Source organism: Schistocerca serialis, chromosome 4, assembly GCF_023864345.2.
Source record: "Schistocerca serialis cubense isolate TAMUIC-IGC-003099 chromosome 4, iqSchSeri2.2, whole genome shotgun sequence".
Lineage (NCBI taxonomy): Eukaryota > Metazoa > Arthropoda > Insecta > Orthoptera > Acrididae > Schistocerca > Schistocerca serialis.
Genome location: NC_064641.1, coordinates 699,350,981 through 699,370,272, shown reverse-complemented (window position 1 = coordinate 699,370,272; position 19,292 = coordinate 699,350,981). Strand labels below are relative to the sequence as shown.

General features: G+C 47.0%; 1 protein-coding gene across 4 annotated transcripts in view; it reads left to right on the top strand.

Moving 5' to 3' along the window:
• The window catches only part of LOC126473201 (ecdysone-inducible protein E75), a 488,568-nt gene that overhangs the window by 435,468 nt on the left and 33,808 nt on the right, over window positions 1–19,292 (top strand). For 3 of the 4 annotated variants that reach the window (XM_050100099.1, XM_050100103.1, XM_050100102.1), the window contains exon 2: window positions 9,707–9,795. In XM_050100099.1, coding sequence (XP_049956056.1) covers window positions 9,707–9,795 — 89 coding nt within the window. Of the gene's footprint in view, window positions 1–6,748; window positions 7,075–9,706; window positions 9,796–19,292 lie in introns of those variants that run through there. The other variant, XM_050100100.1, reaches the window with a different exon arrangement.

Genomic DNA, 19,292 nt, shown 5'->3' with positions numbered 1-19,292 from the left:
AGTATTGCTATCTATATCTCCTACACTCTTGATTTCGTATGAATTTCACTTTCGTGGTCCCTAGGCCCAATTTTCCTGTTCTTTTAAGTATCACCTGTACTAAGGTGGCAATTACATGTCACTTCCTACTCCTGCTGGCCATCAATCACTCAGTCCTATGGCTACGTGACATCAGAGAAGACATCTGCAAAAATTTCACGCGCCACGAAGGGGCGCCGTGACCCTGGAAATTTCTGCCGTGAAAGCGACAGGGAGGATGTCTGAGGGCTGCCGCCTCGCTCTCCTTTGTGCGGCCCTGCCAGAAAGGGGTGGACGCCCTCTGGGACGTTCACCCCGGCCCACGATTTCCCCCGCCTTTGTGGAGCGCTCCAAGGCCGACACCCCCGTTGAGTCGTTTCCGTCGCTTCGGTGTCCACCCCTCGGGAAACGCGCCACGAACCCGTACAGGAATATACCTACGGCCCGCGGAAAACGAACAATAGCCCAGCCGCATCTGCAGCACCGATTTCGTTTTCGTATCCCGTGTGAGCTCCTCCATCTGCCTTACAACCCTTCTCTGCAGGGGTCATACCGCCAGTGGAAGAAACAAATAAAGATAGAGACACATTTCGCCAACTGTAGTGGGACACGAAATTACTGCACTAGCAAAGCCCTGGCGTTAGGATTGGACGCTTGTGCAGCCACCACTGTATATCTTGCGTAAAGAACTTGAGAATAAATTTAAACAGTTTTTCTTACCTCGCTCAAAAGGCGAATGTAATAAGACAAATTCGCTAATACTGGTACGAAATGTCTTCCTGAATGCAATGTTCCGGATGATCAAAAAGTCAGTATAAATTTGAAAACTTAATAAACCACGGAATAATGTAGATAGAGAGGTAAAAATTGACACACATGCATGGAATGACATGGGGTTTTATTAGAACCAAAAAATAACCCATATTGCTAGACGCGTGAAAGATCTCCTGCGCGCGTCGTTTGGTGATGATCGTGTGCTCAGCCGCCACTTTCTTCATGCTTGGCCCCAGTCCTCAGTCCATGTGATTATTGGATTTGGGGTTACCTGAAGTCGCAAGTGTATCGTGATCGACCGACAACTCTAGGGATGCTCAAAGACAACATCCGACGCCAATGCCTCACCATAACTCCGGACATGCTCTACAGTGCTGTTCACAACATTATTCCTCGACTACAGCTATTGTTGAGGAATGATGGTGGACATATTGAGCATTTCCTGTAAAGAACATCATCTTTGCTTTGTCTTACTTTGTTATGCTAATTATTGCTATTCTGATCAGATGAAGCGCCATCTGGCGGACATTTTTTGAACGTTTGTATTTTTTTGGTTCTAATAAAACCCCATGTCATTCCAAGCATGTGTGTCAATTTGTACCTCTCTATCTACATTATTCCGTGATTTATTCACTTTTCAAATTTATACTGACTTTTTGATCACCCGGTACATTGGATTGCGGTGTAGTGTCTATATATACTCGTATACGTGAACAACAACCTGCTTTTACCTGTGAGTAAATCGACATATTTTTTCATAGCATCGTTGATCTCTCCCTGATGCGAGTTTGTTGACTCGTCGCTTGATAGCAGTGGTATATCACTTTTCTCTTTCCACACTCATAAGTTCAATGCGGATAGTTAGAGGAAGTTTAAATCATTTCCTTAACAGGTGTAGTGTTGTAAAGAATGTTAATAGCAGATTCTCTTGACCCTATAGATATACAATGCTTTTTAAAACACAATTTCACAAATATTTTGGCGAGTTAAAATCTTTCTGTTATAGTAGCGGGTAATTTGTACGGAAACTGCTTCCACACGATTTATAACACTCTTAAAACTTTTTATTCGCTCATTAATCAGTTTGCGAGTCACTGCATCTCATAGAAGATATTCTCAAGAACTTCGTCTACGAGCACGTGCTGGAGAGATATGCCTCTGAATTTTTAATGTGAAAACTCTTAAAGCTTTTTAAATAAAACAGACGTTATTACCATTTTGCGTCTTTGTTCTTCATGTCTAAATATTTGCATCTCAACATAGTGACGCTGGCGAAGAACAGAAATGGGTCTGAGCACTATGGGACTTAACATCTTAGGTCATCAGTCCCCTAGAACTTAGAACTACTTAAACCTAACTAACCTAAGGACATCACACACACCCATGCCCGAGGCAGGATTCGAACCTGCGACCGTAGCAGTCCCGCGGTTCCGGACTGCAGCGCTAGAACCGCACGACCACCGCGGCCGGCTCGAAGAACAGATTTCACCCAACAAGTGACCAGTTTGTTGTTGCTGCCATTGTAGAATGTTTGACTTAATTGAGTGAGGCACAGCCTCACCTCTGTTTGCACCGCTTCGTCCCCATCAAAGTGAGGTCCTTGAAGGTCTCTTTAAGTTTTGGAAACAGATGAAAATGGAACGGAGGCAACGCGAGACTGATCCGTGGCAGTGAAACCAAGGCGTCGGACTGTTCGAGACGCCGCATCGCTCGTGTGTAGTCTGGCACTGGCATGCCGCAGGAGAGGTTTCCCCGTGTGTCGATGAACCCGTCGAGCTGGAAACACGATTACAGGACACCGTTTCTCGCGTTACACACCGCCGTGTTACACGCTGCAGTCCGGAGCCCTCTACCGGCAGAAGAAAAATAAAAATCTGGAATCTTAATAATATGTTTGTTTTATTTACAAAAAAAACTTCAGGAGTTCCCGCATAAAAAATTCGGAGGCATTGCTTTTCATCGCACTCTCGTAACTAATCGCTGGGAAGATGGCGCTATTGAAAATACAGGACTCATATAGATTCAACCGTATTATACATATCAGTAAAAGATAGCGTTATTGTTAGGTTCTTTACACATCACGTAATCCATACAATCGTCCCTACACAAACAAAAAGAAAGGAAGAGAACGGTGTGGACTAACGAAGCGTATTGCTGGTAAGTCAGACAAAAGCTGGTGACTAAATTTAACAAACGTAATAGCGCAGATCGAGAAAAACAACTCTTTGTAATCGATATGAACAGATAAGTCGAAGTGAGAGCTTTATCACGCGTTTGCCCTCGTTCTGGCACAAGGGATAACGGCGGCAGACGTCAACTACAGTGACAGGCCCACCACACTCTTGGTTACCGGCGACAAGGCGATCACCGCCGCCGCGGTCAACGAACTCGTTTCAAGGAATGAGTGAGCGTCCTCGCGACACACGAAGCGCCGTGGAGAGCAGACGAAAGGCGCCCAGCCGTCTGTCGCTTTGTAAACTGCTACTGATAAACGCCACGGTGGTGCGCAATACTTCGAGCACGTGAACGAATGCACATTAGGATTTAACGTCCCGTCGATGTAGAGGTCATCAGAGAACAAGCAAACACTCGCAACGTTTGAAGCAAGAGGAAGGAAATGAGTCGTTCCCTTTCAAAGGAACCATCCCCGTATTTGCCTTTAGCGATTTGGAGAAATAGCGGAAAAGGTAAATCTGTATGGTCGGCGAGTACAGTATGGTAACCACTGTGCCACCTCCATCGATTTGGAGTACGTGAAGTGCGGCGGAGAGACCTGCAAGAAACGATAGGACAGAAAATACGTATATGGACAGAATTTACCAGGAGATGGAACCGTTCAAAAAGATGTCTAACATAGCATCCAGGAATACTTCGCTCTTAGGAGAAAAGGCAGAATAGAGTTTGAGTACAAATTTTTCAGAAAGTTTGATGTATTAGATATGCAGGAAAAAAAAGAAAGAAAAAACATGGACAAGGAACGAAAATCAGTCAGAAGACTAGTTATTTCTGTCATCGCCGGCCGGTGTGGTCGAGCGGTTCTAGGCTCTTCAGTTTGGAAACGCGCGACCGCTACAGTCGCTGGTTCGAATCCTGCCTCGGGCATGGATGTGTGTGATGTCCTTAGGTTAGTTAGGTTTAAGTAGTTCTAAGTTCTAGGGGACTGATGACCTCCGATGTTAAGTCCCATAGTGCTCAGAGCCATTTGGACCATTTTTTCTGCCATAAAGTCTTCAGCTGGTTTGACACATGTATCTCTTTCTGTCGCTATCCGCTTCATTTCAGCACGACTGCTGTGTCCTACATCATTATCATAGATTCTCTTTATATACTCATACCTATGCCTGCCTTCTACGGTCCCTTCAAATACAGTTTACAGCAGCGACTTATGTCGTAATATGTGCTCCACCATTCTACCTCTGCGATTAATTCATCAGGTCGTCGAGACGTTCCAGCGTGTCTTCATTCCTTATTCGATCAATCGGCCTGGTCTGCAAATGTTTCGAGGAACAACATCTTTCACTGGCTTCTAATTGTTTCTATTCTGCCTAGCTCTCCACCATGCGAACCTTACTAACCTCGATTACATGAATCTTCTTCTGGCTCCAAGAATTATACTGTAGGGTGTTAGCGTTCTTCTCGTTGCTCAGTATTTGCCATCATGCCTTTCTTTTTCTTGCATTGTCTGTCTTTATGTACTCTACACTCTTTTTCTCCAATTAATTCTTTCTATTTCTTGATACGTTTCTCTCTTGCTTTTGGTTTTTCCCACTTTCTGATAGTTACATTTCCAGAAGATCTTTGCATTTTCTGATCTGATAAGATGCAGTATTTCCAGAGTTCTCTATGAGTTGTAAACCTCTACATGCTTCTAAACTTCGGACCCAGGGTATAAATTATCCTACTGCTCTGTACTCTCTTCCTCACCTAAAGTATCCACAATACTGTATCTTTTAGGAAAAAGGTGAGACTTCGTTGGGGAGGTAGTTATTGCCATTTGTCGATGATGCACCTCACATTTTCCATGCTTAAAAGGAATCCGATAAATTTCGGTTACACGTTAAATTACATACTAAGTACTTAGGGAATACGATTACCTGCAACTTAAACTGGAACGATCACATAGATAAAGTTGTGGGGAAAGCAAACCGAAGACTGCGATTTATTGGCAGAACACTTAGAAAACGTAACAGGCTGATAAGGAAACAGCTTACACAACACTCGTCCGCCCTCTTCTGGAGTATTGCTGTTTCGGGTGATATCCGCATCGGATAGGGATGACGGAAGACATCGAAAAAGTTCAGAGAAGAGGAGCTCGTTTTGTACTATCGCGAAACAGGAAAGAGAATGTCACGGATATGATACACGAATCGGGGTGACATTCATTAAAACAAAGGCGTGTTTTCGCTACAGCACAACCTTCTCTAGCAATTTCAATCACCAACTTTCTCATCAGAGTGTGGAAATATTTTGTTGACGCTCACCTACACAGCGAGGAACGATCACCATAATAAAAATGGAGAAATCAGAGCTCGGAAGAAAAGATTTAAGTTTTCGTTTTTCCCACGCTCTGTTCGAGAGTGGAACAGTACAGAAGTAGCAAGAAGGTAGTTCGATGAGCCCTCTGCCAGTTGCTTAATTGTGAACTGATGAGTAATCATGTACACGTAGATGTAGACTCAGCTACAGGAAATGTTTTGTACGAGTGTGCTTAACAGGTATCAGTCCACTAGCCATTGTCTGAGAAAGCATTTCTTTGTGACCATCTAATGTCACTTACAGTTGTTCTGACGACGGCCAGCCGGTTAACTATACAAAACGTTTTCTACGATTGTGTCAAAGAAAACGTTAAGGATAAATTCAGTGCTGTCACTTATTGCAGTGGTAACTTCCTGAGAGAATATCTAACTCTCACAGTTTGCTGCTGAAAGAATGAAAGCATCCTAGTAACCTCTCGGGCGAACGCGAGAGGTTAATCACCTGCCTTGTTCCCAGCATTTATTCAGAGTGAGAATCTTACGTTGCTGTAGATTTATGTGCTACCTGAAGGACTGCACACCGGCGGCTGCGCGGCTTTGTGTAACCACAGCAACAAGAGTTCATCGTCCTCAATGTAATGAGATACGCCACTCACCCGAAGAACCTCATCACACATGGATTCTCTTAGGTTTACTCCGGGAAAAAATTCAACGTTTATACAACACATTTTCTGAGCCATTTCGCGGCTGCGGAAATGCCTTCACATTACGCCGAACTCGCTGAATAGGCTTAAGGTGGGAGGAGGTTGGGCGAATAGCAAAATCGGTCAGAGGTTAATAGCACTTTCTTTTTTAAACAGCGATCGTTACGTAACGATTGAGTACAGTCGATGTCTTTAATAGAAGGGCTGGTGCATGGAAGTCAAATGAGAAGGAGAGCAGATTTCGACTTCCGTCGCGGTGGCAGGTGGGGTTCGATGACCCGCGCAGCGGCCTGCTGATAACGGTGAGGCGATAAGTGATGTAAATAGTTCTGGGAGAGCGCGCCAGTGAAAGGAGCGGCGTAGTGAGCCTCGCCGCGCATGCGCAGTGCGCTCTCGGTCCGGCCGGCCGGGGCGTTCGCCGCTCCGGCGGGTGGCCTTGGCCGCTTCCAGTCTGGGTAATTCAGTCAAGGTTCGGGGGCGTTGAACTACCCCGGTGTGTGGCCGGCCGAAGCCCCCTGCGTCTCCCGCGGAGGGGTGGCGCGCGCGGCCCGCGGGGTGGGGGGCAGAGCTCGCCGGTGGTGGGGGGCCGCCGCCAGCCAATCGCGGGCCGCGCCCGGCGCCGCGGCGCGCGCCATTGGCCGCCGCGCTATTGTTTGTCAATGACCTCCGCGCCGGCGAGCTGCCGAAAAAAGGAATAAGCGGGCGCGGTGGGCGCGCAGGTTTTCTGCGAGGTCCCTTCCCCTTCCCCACTACCGCGGGCGGCACTGGCCGTTTACCAACAAGGCTGCCGTCGCCCTTCAGGTGTGGTGCGTGCGCGGCGCTGCTGCGACTTTCACTCTCCGCGTGGCAGTCGTGCGGTGCGGTCGTTCCCGAACAGTGTGTCCGCGTGTGTGAAGTGCCAGTGGCTCGCCTTGCCTTCAGCAGTCGTGTGCGCGGGACCGTGCCGAGCGGAGCGGACGCGATGATTCTGTCCGACGGCAGCGTCGGCTGCCCGCCGGGCGCCGCCTACGACGCGCCGGTGTCTTCTGCGTCGCCCGCCTCCGCTATGCTCGTCGACATGGACGCGGCCGCGGTCGGCCGGCGAGAGCCGGAGCTGCACATAGGTAAAGCGCGCCCGCCCGCTCTCTCACTTTCCACCTGCCGCCGCCGCCGCCGCCTCAACCTTTCACCGGCCTCTCACTTTTCTTCCAGGCGACTCTCTCCCTCTCTCCACACGATTCTTACACCGCTCCACACCTGTCGATGTTTGTAACTGTTGCAAGTGCAGCAATCTTCGGTCGAGGAAGCTAACATAGCGTTTTGCGACAACACGGCATACCTCTGAAGCCTGTCTTAGCTGTACCGCATTCGGAGTCCGTGTTAAACTGTATGCCACTGGCTTCGTAAGTCAGCTCAAAGTATCGGAGGAAACCAACGGCGTGCAACTTCCAACAGCACAATATCTAGTAAAGCACTGTGATGTTCAAACCAACGTTCAGGTTTGATAATCCTTTTTTACCGCAAATAATTATTTTAAAGCCTTCCTGATAGTATCTGCGCTCCAGATGTTACATCGTTATCATCCTCTAGACTGGTTGGGACTTCCATTATCTCTGCACTTAGAGAGTCCTTCGCTATAATAGGAACTTTCCCGTTATTGCCTAATACGATTAACAAAGCAGCAAAAAGAAATAGTCTGTGCAGGCGGTGTCCCTCATCGTCCTTACTATTTAAGAAGAAAATCTTATTTTTCAAATCCACTAATAACATCTGATTATTCACTACCTATTTCGTTCACCTGGTCATCTTGAGGTATGATAAAATTCTTTACGTTGCCGTGTAGGCAGCTGTAAGTAATTTTAAGATACCTCAATACGATCAGATGATCAAGCCGGTAGTAAAAGAGCGACAGCCCTGGGCGGTTTTGAAATATGATTTTTTCAAGTACCAGAAAGTAAGTAACATTTAAATTCTTGACATCAGTATAAAACAAGAAATATCCATAATGATATTACAATGTTTAGGGCTTTTTGAAGGACAGCGTGTGGTAGCGTTCTCGCTTCCCACGCCCGGGTTCCCGGGTTCGATTCCCGGCGGGGTCAGGGATTTTCTATGCCTCGTGATGACTGGGTGTTGTGTGATGTCCTTAGGTTAGTTAGGTTTAAGTAGTTCTAAGTTCTAGGGGACTGATGACCATAGATGTTAAGTCCCATAGTGCTCAGAGCCATTTGAACCATTTTTTTGAAGGACAGCATCCAACATTGAAAGAAACTCTAAACTGTAGACTTCTCTGTGTCCAGTGGGGTTGACATTCCTATTCTTACGCACTAGCCCAACAGCAACATCAAACACGACTAGAAGATACACTGTAAGTTACTACATTTCTTTTTTTTTGCGCGAGATAACGTCCTCCTTGTCCTCGCGAGGCGACTGCGCCCGCGCCGTAATGCCCGACAAGTCGGTGACCTTGGCAAGTGGTCGTTGACAGCGAAGAGACCCGCATTCGAGAAGTCCTTGAAAAACTGCGATGGCGCTTCGGTCTTTGTTCCCTCGTGACGGTTCGAACGAACTTATCCGGGTCACAGATTAGATAAGCACTTTGCTCGCTTTCTGTGTCAGAGGAGGCTGCGAGAAATTGCGACGCTGCCGTGCCATTGTCCCAGGCCTGGAGAGTTCAACGACCGCATGAGCAAGCAACCCTTTCATTGTTATCAGGTATGAGAACGCTGTGACGCAAACAGTGAATGCTGGGACTCGCAGTGACTCACGCGTTACTTTCTCCTACACTTTATCTAATCGGGCTATGTAATCATGCTGCGATTTTGTTTCGTCTTTGTAAATGTATTTTTTTTAATACATTTAGCAAAAAATGGTTCAAATGGCTCTGAGCACTATGCGACTTAACTTCTGAGGTCATCAGTCGCCTAGAACTTAGAACTAATTAAACCTAACTAAGCTAAGGACATCACACACATCCATGCCCGAGGCAGGATTCGAACCTGCGACCGTAGCGGCCACGCGGTTCCAGACTGAAGCGCCTAGAACCGCACAGCCTCCAAAGAAATGTTATTCGATTTGTTCCAAGTGATTTTGGGGAACCTTAACATTAATTATTGTAGATCAGTACTGATCTGTGATGAAGAACTGTGTCGGCTTGGGCGGCGAAGGAGACTAGCTCACTGCAGTGACAACGCTTCTGTTCAGCTTCTTGAGCCCTTTGGAACACGAGAGGGACTTTTGAGCAGTGCATGGCCGTAAGCTGTAGGGCTGTAAAACAGCCACGGGTTCGATACTCAGTCAGTCCAGGGACTGAACACTTATCACTTCTTTCGCCTCTGGCAGTTTTTATTAAGGTGAAAAATACTTTAAACTGGTAGTCTCCTTATAATTAGCTGGTTAAGTCAGTCCATAGCTCGGAAGAAGCCAATGGCATACCAGTAAGACCATGCTTAGTAAGGCACTGTAGTGATGGATTTCAACCTTCGGTTTAATGGCAGCATCACCATTGTAGCCAAATGTGATCGAAGGAGAGTTTTTGAAGTTACTTCTCACTCTGAAGGTCAGATAGATTGGGAGGGAAGAAGTCTCTGCATACTCTATCACGTTGTATTGTACTCACCTCGCTGTGCTCGAGTTGGCCGCTCTCCTTTGTTCGAGTGCGGTCGCCCTCGAACTGACATTTTGAGTGTGTGTGTATGTGACTAGAGGCCGTAGTATCGCAAGTGCGTGACGCCGGCGTGTTCTGGGCTGTTGCAGAGTTCGACGGGACGACGGTGTTGTGCCGTGTGTGTGGCGACAAGGCGTCCGGCTTCCACTATGGTGTGCACTCCTGCGAAGGCTGCAAGGTGAGTGTCCGCGCCGCTGGCCTTCACCGCCGGCCTTCAGGGCTGTCCGTTCCTGCTCACCTCGCCTGTCGCGCCGCCACGGCCGTCGCGCCGCGCCGCGCCGCACCCCGGCACCCGCAGCATTCCTTCCTCAACTCCTCCTTTATTCTCTCAATCGCTAAAATTCTCCCTCTTCAATCTTCCCTTTCATTTCTCACAATCTTCGGTTTCTGCAGTAAGTTATTAGAAGCACATTATCTTGGGTGGAGATTCACTGACTCCTCCTTTATTCTTTCAATCGCTAAAATTCTCCCTCTTCAATCTTCCCTTTCATTTCGCACAATCTTCGATTTCTGCAGTAAGTTATTAGCAGCATATTATCTTGGGTGGAGATTCACTGACTCCTCCTTTATTCTTTCAATCGCTAAATTTCTCCCTCTTCAATCTTCCCTTTCATTTCTCACAATCTTCGATTTCTGCAGTAAGTTATTAGCAGCATATTATCTTGGGTGGAGATTCACTGACAGACGCAAGAGTAACTGCATTGTGTTGGGACTGCTGCCGTCCGTTTTGTATATTAATAAACTAGTTGACAATATTAACAGTAACGCCACACTTTCAGCAGATCACTCATCTCTGCATAATAAAGCACTGTCTGAAGAAAAAGATTTCAGACTGATGCAAAGACTGGCAACTTGCTTTAAATGTTGACAAATTTATAATTGTGTATTTCAGAAAACGAAAAACAGTACTGTCCTTTGAGTACAATTTCAGTGACTTGAAGAAATTAGACTCCCAACAGTCATAATATTATTTAGCTACCAGTTTCGCTGTCTCACTGGCACCATCTTCAGGCTTCCACAGACGAAACTAGATAAGTCATCTAGTCGTCTTAGTATAATGACCACAATCTCCAAACGGTTTCCGTAGACTTCTTCTCGACGGACGTGGAGGCTTCGCACCTATAACAGCAACTGTCAGCCGGAGAGAGGTGTGAAGGATCCACGTCTGTCGAGAAGAAATCTACGGAAACCATTTGGAGATTGTGGTCACTATACTAAGACGACTAGGTGACTTACCTAGTTTCTTCTGTGGAAGCCTGAAGATGATGCCAATCAGGCACCTAAACTTGGAGCTTGACGAAATTGTTAAATAAAATTACGGCTGTTAGTATCTATTTTCTTAAAGTCATCGAGTAGCTGTAGTCCCACTCCACCACACTTGAATTACAGAAACAATTTCAATGAGTCACAACTGAGATCAAAGCGTCTGGTAGTAACAATTTTTGTGAATATGAAATGGAGCAATACATAGGCTCACCTTAGCAGGAGTTAGACATCGCTTGATTGGTAGCGTACTCGTAAAGTGTGGACCGAGTAATGGAAATTCATGTCCATCTATTATGCAAGAGTTTATTCATTTTCATGCCAAATGCTGCAGTACGTTTTTTGCCGTCTTCAGAATGTCGGAAAAAATCTGATATTGTAAACTATAAGACATGAATGAAAGAAGTTACTGATGATGGCAAAAATGTGCTGAAAACATGTTTCGACATGAAAATGAACACTTGCTTCCATAATAGGCGGAACTGAATTTCCGTAGTTTACAAAGAAGAAAAATGAAAACACCTTGGTGTCGGAGAAATCCCCCACCTGAAAGTGGCTTAGATATGAAAAAGTGTTTTGAATCAAGACGGTCCTCAAAGCCCGTACTGGCAATCGTTTGACAACGGCAGAATTTCGAAAAAACTCGATAGCGTGTGACAGACTATGGAAATAAACGCCTCTCGCTTCGCGTTCGTATATATCCTCTCCTCATTCAGTAGAGTCACTAAGCACCAGATATCGTTTCCCATCTTGAGATGACTATATAATTCGTCTGATTAGTCTCATTTGGGCTTCAGATGATGACTGCTAGCAGGTAAAGCTGTGTGGGACGGACGGTGATGGCTGGAATTCGCATTCCGGTGTGGTTTCGGGCAGAGGGCGAGTTCGTGTAGAGTGTCTGCGCAGGCGGCGACTGGCCGGCGGGAGATGAGCTGCGGTCGTCGGCCCGGACGCGTCCTTGCAGAGGTCATCCCACCCCGAGTGCGCGAGCGCCCTCGCTCCATCTCCCGTCGTGGTCACGGACAGCAAACGGAACACGCGACAACTCAGTACTTCTCATTGTTGCCTCGAAACACTGCTCTCTGTGTTTAACTCTGTGGACGTCAGAAAAATCATTATCGTGTGATAGAGCTCCGGCTTACTACTCTGTCCAGGGACGAATTTCCAGTGCTGGAAACTCAACGCGCTGCTCTGTTACCAATGTTCGGAGCCAGTAACGAACAAATATCTCTCTTGATCATTCGCACCTTTCATATTTTAACACCCGACAGGCGATACGTTGAAGCCACTGCATGTATTGCCGTCCGGATGTGATTGTGCTACTAATACACTGTACTGGGATAAACAAGTGTCATTTCTGGACATCCTTCCCTGCTACAAAATGGTTTAAATGGCTCTGAGCACTATGGGACTTAACTCCTGAGGTCATCAGTCCCCTAGAACTTATAACTACTTAAGCCCAACTGACCTAAGGACATCACACACATCCATGCCCGAGGCAGGATTCGAACCTGCGACCGCAGCGGTCGCGCGGTTCCAGACTGTAGCGCCTAGAACCGCTTGGCCACTCCGGCCGGCTTCCCTGCTACAAAAGAAAAAGAAATTCCCACTTTCGACCATTTACTGTGACCTTACCCCATGATAAGGTTTGTAAAATTCGAGAATATCAGCGGCACTGAACGAGCAACTTCTCATTGACATATTGCTGCACTCCGCCAGAAAAAGTAGCGCACGACCACTGACATGAGAATGCTGCGAACCTGCGTGCTTGTCAAATAAATTCATTTGGTAGTGGTGACCTTCAGAGTAGACACCTTTGAGCCCATGTAAGTCTATATTGGTTGCTTCCACTATGTAGTACACTGCTGCAGAATTAAAACTTTCTCGGTGTTCTAAAGGACAGCACTTGATAACGATTGAGGAGCACCCGCCAGGAAGCTCGAGGATATTTAACCACTGTAAACATCCGAAAGCTCGAGAAAATTTTATGAGTTTATATTGCCGTAGTATCATATACCTGCATCGTGTCTTCGGCGAGGCTGCGCAGGGTGTTGGTGACTTGCCTAAAGCAAACTGCCTGTCCGTTGCCGCTGCGCTAATATTAATGGAACTTTCCGCAGCGTAAAGACACGGTTCGACGTCGAAAAACAAATAGTTCCTAAGCGATACTACTAGCTTTGAAGCTATTGCGTAAAGTAAGTCTCCCGGTCTACTTCGGTTTCAACCAGCAGGCGAAGCTAGTTTTTTCCTTTCTATAACAATGTATGCTTTCGGGAGTTTCATAATGTAATTTCGACTTATAAGGTGAGTGTACTGCGGCAGTTTCAACAGCATTTTTTAAATACTGTTTCTATTCCATCGCAGGACGCCTCTTCGTGGCTTCTCTGATCTCACTTTGAAGCTGCTTTTTGAACTGCGCGAATAATACGAGCTAACCATCTACGTACGCCACATGCCGTGCAACGAGCGCAGGTCTCACGGAGATTCACGTTGCGCGGGCGGCGCACCTGTTGCGTCACTGGAGAAAGCAGAGCCAACGGCCTGCCGGCCGGAGAAAGTCGTTACGTCACGCTCGCCACCAACATTTCTTCCTTCCTTCCCGCTCGTTGCGCTTCGGCCGAAACTGTGTCAAGTAAAGCATCCCTGGCTATCCCAAGGCTGTTCACTATCACACCGCTATACTGCCGTGTCTCCCCAAAATCTGTTTAGGCTGTTTGCAAAGCAGCTACAGTGCAAGACTGGACTTGCTCTCGGCATCCTTAACGTAACTGTGCGAGCTCGGTATTCTAGTGGGTAAATGGTGGATTACAAATGCGTGGTCTCCGAACGGTCGTAGAATTTTTTCTGACTTGTTGCTTCGTTAACTTGAAAAATCTCAAATTTGACCCTCGTTAATGTATAGTTCTGCCTGTAAGCGGTCATACCACGTCCGTCAGGTTCAAACCAACCTTCGAGTTGAGGACATATTTCCTTATGTGTATCAACAGAGCAGTTTGGGGTACGCCTTCACATTTTGCGTTTCTGGAGCAGATAGTTTCAGGGTTATAATACAGCGTATGAGCTGCTAAGCTGTCGCGGACCCGGAAGACAACGCGAGCGGCTTTGGGCGGTCGTTTGCCTTGTAGCGGCCCTGGGAAAGGACGGACCGGCGCGTCGAGCGCAAAACCGCCGTCGGCCTCGGCTTTGTTACGAAATTCCTTCGGGAAAATTGCGGGACACTTCACATCTATTCAAATACGTACTAAATAATAAATTACTCCTATCAAAATCACCTTTCAAACTGCGTTTTTATACTGCATACGCCAATTCGAATGAATGTGTCGTGCATCAGCTTTGTAAAACCTGCTACACGTTATTTAGAAACAATAGAAGTTCGAACAGAGAGAGAGATATTGCAGTGGTCAACAGATTGAAGTCAGATCACCAATCCGACGAGTTTCAAATCTCCCGTGGATACTCTATATAGGCAAATGCCTCGTATGGTGTCTTTGATTTGCTTCCCCAACCTTCACTAATGTAGACTTGTGCTGCGTCTCTGCTGAACTCATCGTATTCTACTCACAGGTTTAGTATCCCAGGAAGTACCAATACCTTAGTATGTGCAATAGATAGAACTAATTACTTTACATCGCAGGTACCACAGTCGTACAAAATTTATACTACGACAACAGCCGGCCGATGTGGCCGAGCAGTTCTAGGCGTTTCAGTCTGGAACCGCGCGACCGCTGCGGTCGCAAATTCGAATCCTGCCTCGGGCATGGATGTGTGTGATGTCCTTAGATTAGTTACATTTAGGTAGTTCTAAGTTCTAGGGGACTCATGACCTCAGATGTTAAGTCCCATAGAGCCATCTGAACCATTTGAATACCACAACCCGCCATACGCTGAGCAGTTTTGGTGTCTGATCACACGAGCCATCTACCGCTTGACAGCGACATCGCTGCTGGAACACGCCAGTAAAGGAAAATGATCAATAATTACAGTCATTTCAGGGACAGAAGTAATTAGTAGCAGGTGCGCACGAACAGTCCTTTTAATACCTGCACAGAATACGACATCGTGATTTCTTTCTGTGTCACTAAAAGTAGCGACACAGTCTCTCCATTTATACATTAGACAAATGACGTACGTTGCTACAGAAGGAACGTGGGCCGCAGTGCATTCATACGATAGGCGAGGTACGATACACCGAAGGAAACTTAATAGAAACTGCGCACTACAGTTTTGTTTCTGTCCTACACACATTAAACGTTTCATGACTGGCTGGGAAAAATTTCAAGTATTGCTGTTTCTTGTCGTGTGTCCTTACGTGAGTGACTACACTGCATCAAATCTTCTCGGCAGCCTCCGGCTGTTACCTGCATCGTCAATACTCGAGTCTTTCTAAGGCCGTGCACGTTACCGTTATTCAGATTTCGATCGTAAATTCTTCACTAATTACAAATACAAATACGTATCTCCAATTTTTCAAAGTAAACTGGTATACATCACCGGCAAGCAAGCGCGCAAGGTAGTTACGGAGTTCCATTGTCGAAACTGAACGCGTGTTTGTGTCCACTGAGGACGATAGCGAAGGTGTCGCCAAAGGCTGTACAAATATTCTGGAGAAACCTCCTCCCTAACGTGTGCAGCCGTGTATTACGTACTAGGGGCATCGTGGGGTCGATAAGAACTGCGTCTCGTCCTAAGAAACGAGACTCTGGGAGTGACGAATATTTTGACCACTCGCTCTGCAACTGGCGAGGTGTCTTGCGAGTCTTCAGAGAGCTCGTATTCCTCGCCAGAGTGACGGAGCGAGAGGGGCGCGAGTGGTCGGTTGGTGCGGGAGTGGGCGGCTGGCAGCGGCGGATACAGTGCAGCTATTTGTGGCGCGGCCAGTCGGCAAGTCGGGCAGGCGTCTTTGTGCGGCCCTCGGCCCCCGGTGGGTGAGTGACCTTGGCACAGCGACCTTGTATCGGTCCGTGGACCGGCCGGGACCCCTGCCGCGGCGCTGCCCCCAGCCCCACGCAACACCGGCTGCACGCCTCCCCCGCCCTCGCATTCGCGAGTTCACCCCTCTGTCCGCAGCTGCAGTTGCGCACGTACGCACAGAATCGAGTGTCGTGTGTGCCTGCGCCACTTGACCGCTCGGCTTGGCTCTGAATCCTACATATAAACCCTGCGGAAGGCATTTCGTAAAAATATTAGCCGCTTTCTGTCCTGCCCCAATCGCATGTTCAGTAAGGATGCGTGCCCTATAAAGCTATCGTGTGTAGAATGCACTCAGGCCCATGTTCGTCTGTAGCAAGACACGCTACGTGTACAATGGTGACAGGATACTTGTCTTACTCGGTATTCTGTGATCTAAATTTAGCCACTCCCTACAAAGCAGATGCACATCTCAGCAGGTAGTGCTCATTGCATCGTCTCAAATCATCTGCTGTAACGGAAAATATTATCTCCCTGGATTCCGCGACCATTGTCACCTACACACAAAAGGCGCAAAGTTTACGGCCTCTCTTGTCTTGCCCGAGGCTTACTCCGCGGAAGACAATTGTTTCCTTTGCTGCTTCATTACGTGCAATGAGACATGGCTCTTTCATTTCATACCTGCAACAAAGAGATCGTCTGTGGAATGGAGACACACCTTCTCACCTCCGCAGAAGGAATGCAAAGTTACGCCATCTGCAGGGAAGGTAATGACCACTGTTTTCTTCGGCTGTGAGGGAGTTGTGTTGACATAGTTTGTGGCAAATAGCACAAATGATGCCAGTTCGTACCGTGAAACACTGACGCCGTAAAGAACAAGAGGCGTGGAATATCTACCAAAGACATTGTTCTTCTGCACGAAAGTGAAACACTCCACACGACTTTTGCTTCATTACTTTCGATGAGAAGTTTCGAAACCTCTGCCGCACAGTTCCATCCTTTCGGCAAGCCGAAAGAAGATCTGAGGGGAAAGAGATTTTCCAACCACGAGGACGTTCACACAGCTGTTCTCGAACGGCTCCGTGACCAAGGAACAGATTTATGTCGTTTAGGAATTGAGCAAGTGGCTGAAATTTCCCACTATAAGTGCAGCATACAATAAAAATAACTGTGCCTGCTGTAATACTGTGTAACGCCACTTTCTGAAGTCCCATCGTAGATTTCAAGCTGCAGCAAAGACGCCAGAAGCAGTATCTTCCATTATGGGTGACTGACAGAAAAAAAGGAAAGAACTCCAAACGAATCGTTCGTGAACATGGAAAAGCGAGATGATTCTGGTAACTTTTGAAAAACTCCCATACGCCAGGGACAATATCTCACTATTTAAGTTTAAAACGTTCATTAAATTGTAATCGTCACAACACATGATGCCATCAATAATTCATGTGAAATCCGGGTATGTAAGCAGTATGAACAAGTTCATATTTCTGTGCAGTAGCGCCATGACTCCGTCTATTTTTTTCTCTGCTTAGCTGGATAATGAAGTCTAAGACGACAACGAAGGTTTCTTATTTCTTTATAATACCTCCCAATGGTACCCCAGCTAACAGCTAAATCGAACGCGGAAGTTTCATTGAATGTCGCGGTGGATGGAAATTTGAGTCAAAATTCCTAATCTAAATGACCACGCACACACAAAGAAAACTGAGTGTAGGTGATCAAAGCATTATAATTTTTCAATCATGTGCTACTCAGTTCACTCACGCACAGCTCCATCTCTACTAACTATTTGCCCCTACATACACTATGAAAATATCGAACTACAACAAACTTTTTGCTAGGATAGTGAACTTCGAAAGGATTTCTCTGCCGAGGTCCGTATCAGTAAGCTTCTTCTCGAAATGAGCGAGCTTCAACTGTCTGAACGATCCACAGTACCTCTTTTGGCATATCTCAGCGCTGGGAGGCAGAAAGCGAACAGGTGATAAGCCATTTGCACTTGTTGCACGTCTTTGGGTTGGGAACAGCGCAGAATCGTGCTCGCCAGCCCACTTGAGGCTGTCCCGTGCAAGTAGGCGGGCTCCGCGGTGTTTACTCATGTGGTGAGCATGCGCAGAGCGCCAGGGCCAGAGGAGGAGGGGGGTGGGGGGAGGTAGGCTTCCGGGCCGATGCTCCCGCGGCCTTGCGCCGGTCATGCACCCCGCGCCACGGCGCCCCCCTCCACCCGGCGCTCAGCCCCCACCCCTCCCCTCCCCTGCGCCCGTCCATCTGCCCGCGCGCCTATCAGACGTCGGCCCAGAGGCAAGGTGACCCACAGCCCGGTATCTGCCGGGGTCACTGACCCACCCACACGGCTGCTGCTCAGCGCGGAATGCGCTGCGGTGACGTACGGTTGTTCACACCGCCTCCCACCTCCGCTCCGGTACGAGATACCAGATGACGTCCCCACGCGGACGCTCACAGCAGCCTCACGTCCGGTCGTAAAATATTCAGCTCATCCTCATAGTTGACCGAGAGATGCACTCATCTCGACGCACCATGTTAATACTCTAGAGCAATATTACTCACTCTGGCCTTGTGATGACTCTGTAGAGTTGGTGGGGAAGGGGAGAACACACTTTGAACATTACAGCCAAACTACACGAAGCGAACACTAAAAAGCAAAGTTCTGTTGGCAGTTTCACTGCTCGAATATAAAGCCAGCTGCGTGCACAGAACGTGACTTCGCTGAGCAGAGCAGAGTAGCTTACGTCGACGCCGTTCCAGAGGTACATTCTTTATACAACACGCGCAAAGGCGGTTCCTACACATTAATAGCGTCATTATCTCCACCTTGCGCATGAATGCTGGAGCTAAACATTTCCATCGTGCCATTCACTCTCCCGATTCTTTTAGCCTTTCAGATAGACGCTAAGCCCTTTCAAGGGGGTATTTTCGTCATCGTGCTTTTTAATGTTACATTATTTTCACATTATGTCTTGCAGTGTTATTTTGAAGACAAATTCTTCAGAAAGATAGATGCCATAAATCGAATGAAATCATTGCATGTAAAGATATGAAAATAATTGGCCACTTTAAACGCGGCGTATAGATAGTGTACACGTTCACATCACTCTTGAATTTAGAGAAATATTTGCAGTTAAATTAACTGAGAACTGATGGTAGTGAATGATTTGCTGTCAGTGCCAGTTACTTGCTAAAATGTCTACATTGCTATTAATTTACTGCTAGATTTTCAGTATGCCTTACATGAAAACAAGTAATAAAAATTTCAGTAACCTCGCTGTGAACACTTGCTTGATTCAGAATTGGGAGAAAGGACGTAATCAAAACAATGTTCTTGCTTTGGTTAACGACAGTAGTTAGAGTTTAGATATTAGCTCGAGATTTTCAGCCAACAGCATAGGGAAGGGTTCAAAAAACAGGACAGACTTGGTGAAGCAAGTCGTTTTTCGGGAAACTCGAGCACAAATCTGTGCCAATTACTTAAGTCAAAGAACGCTA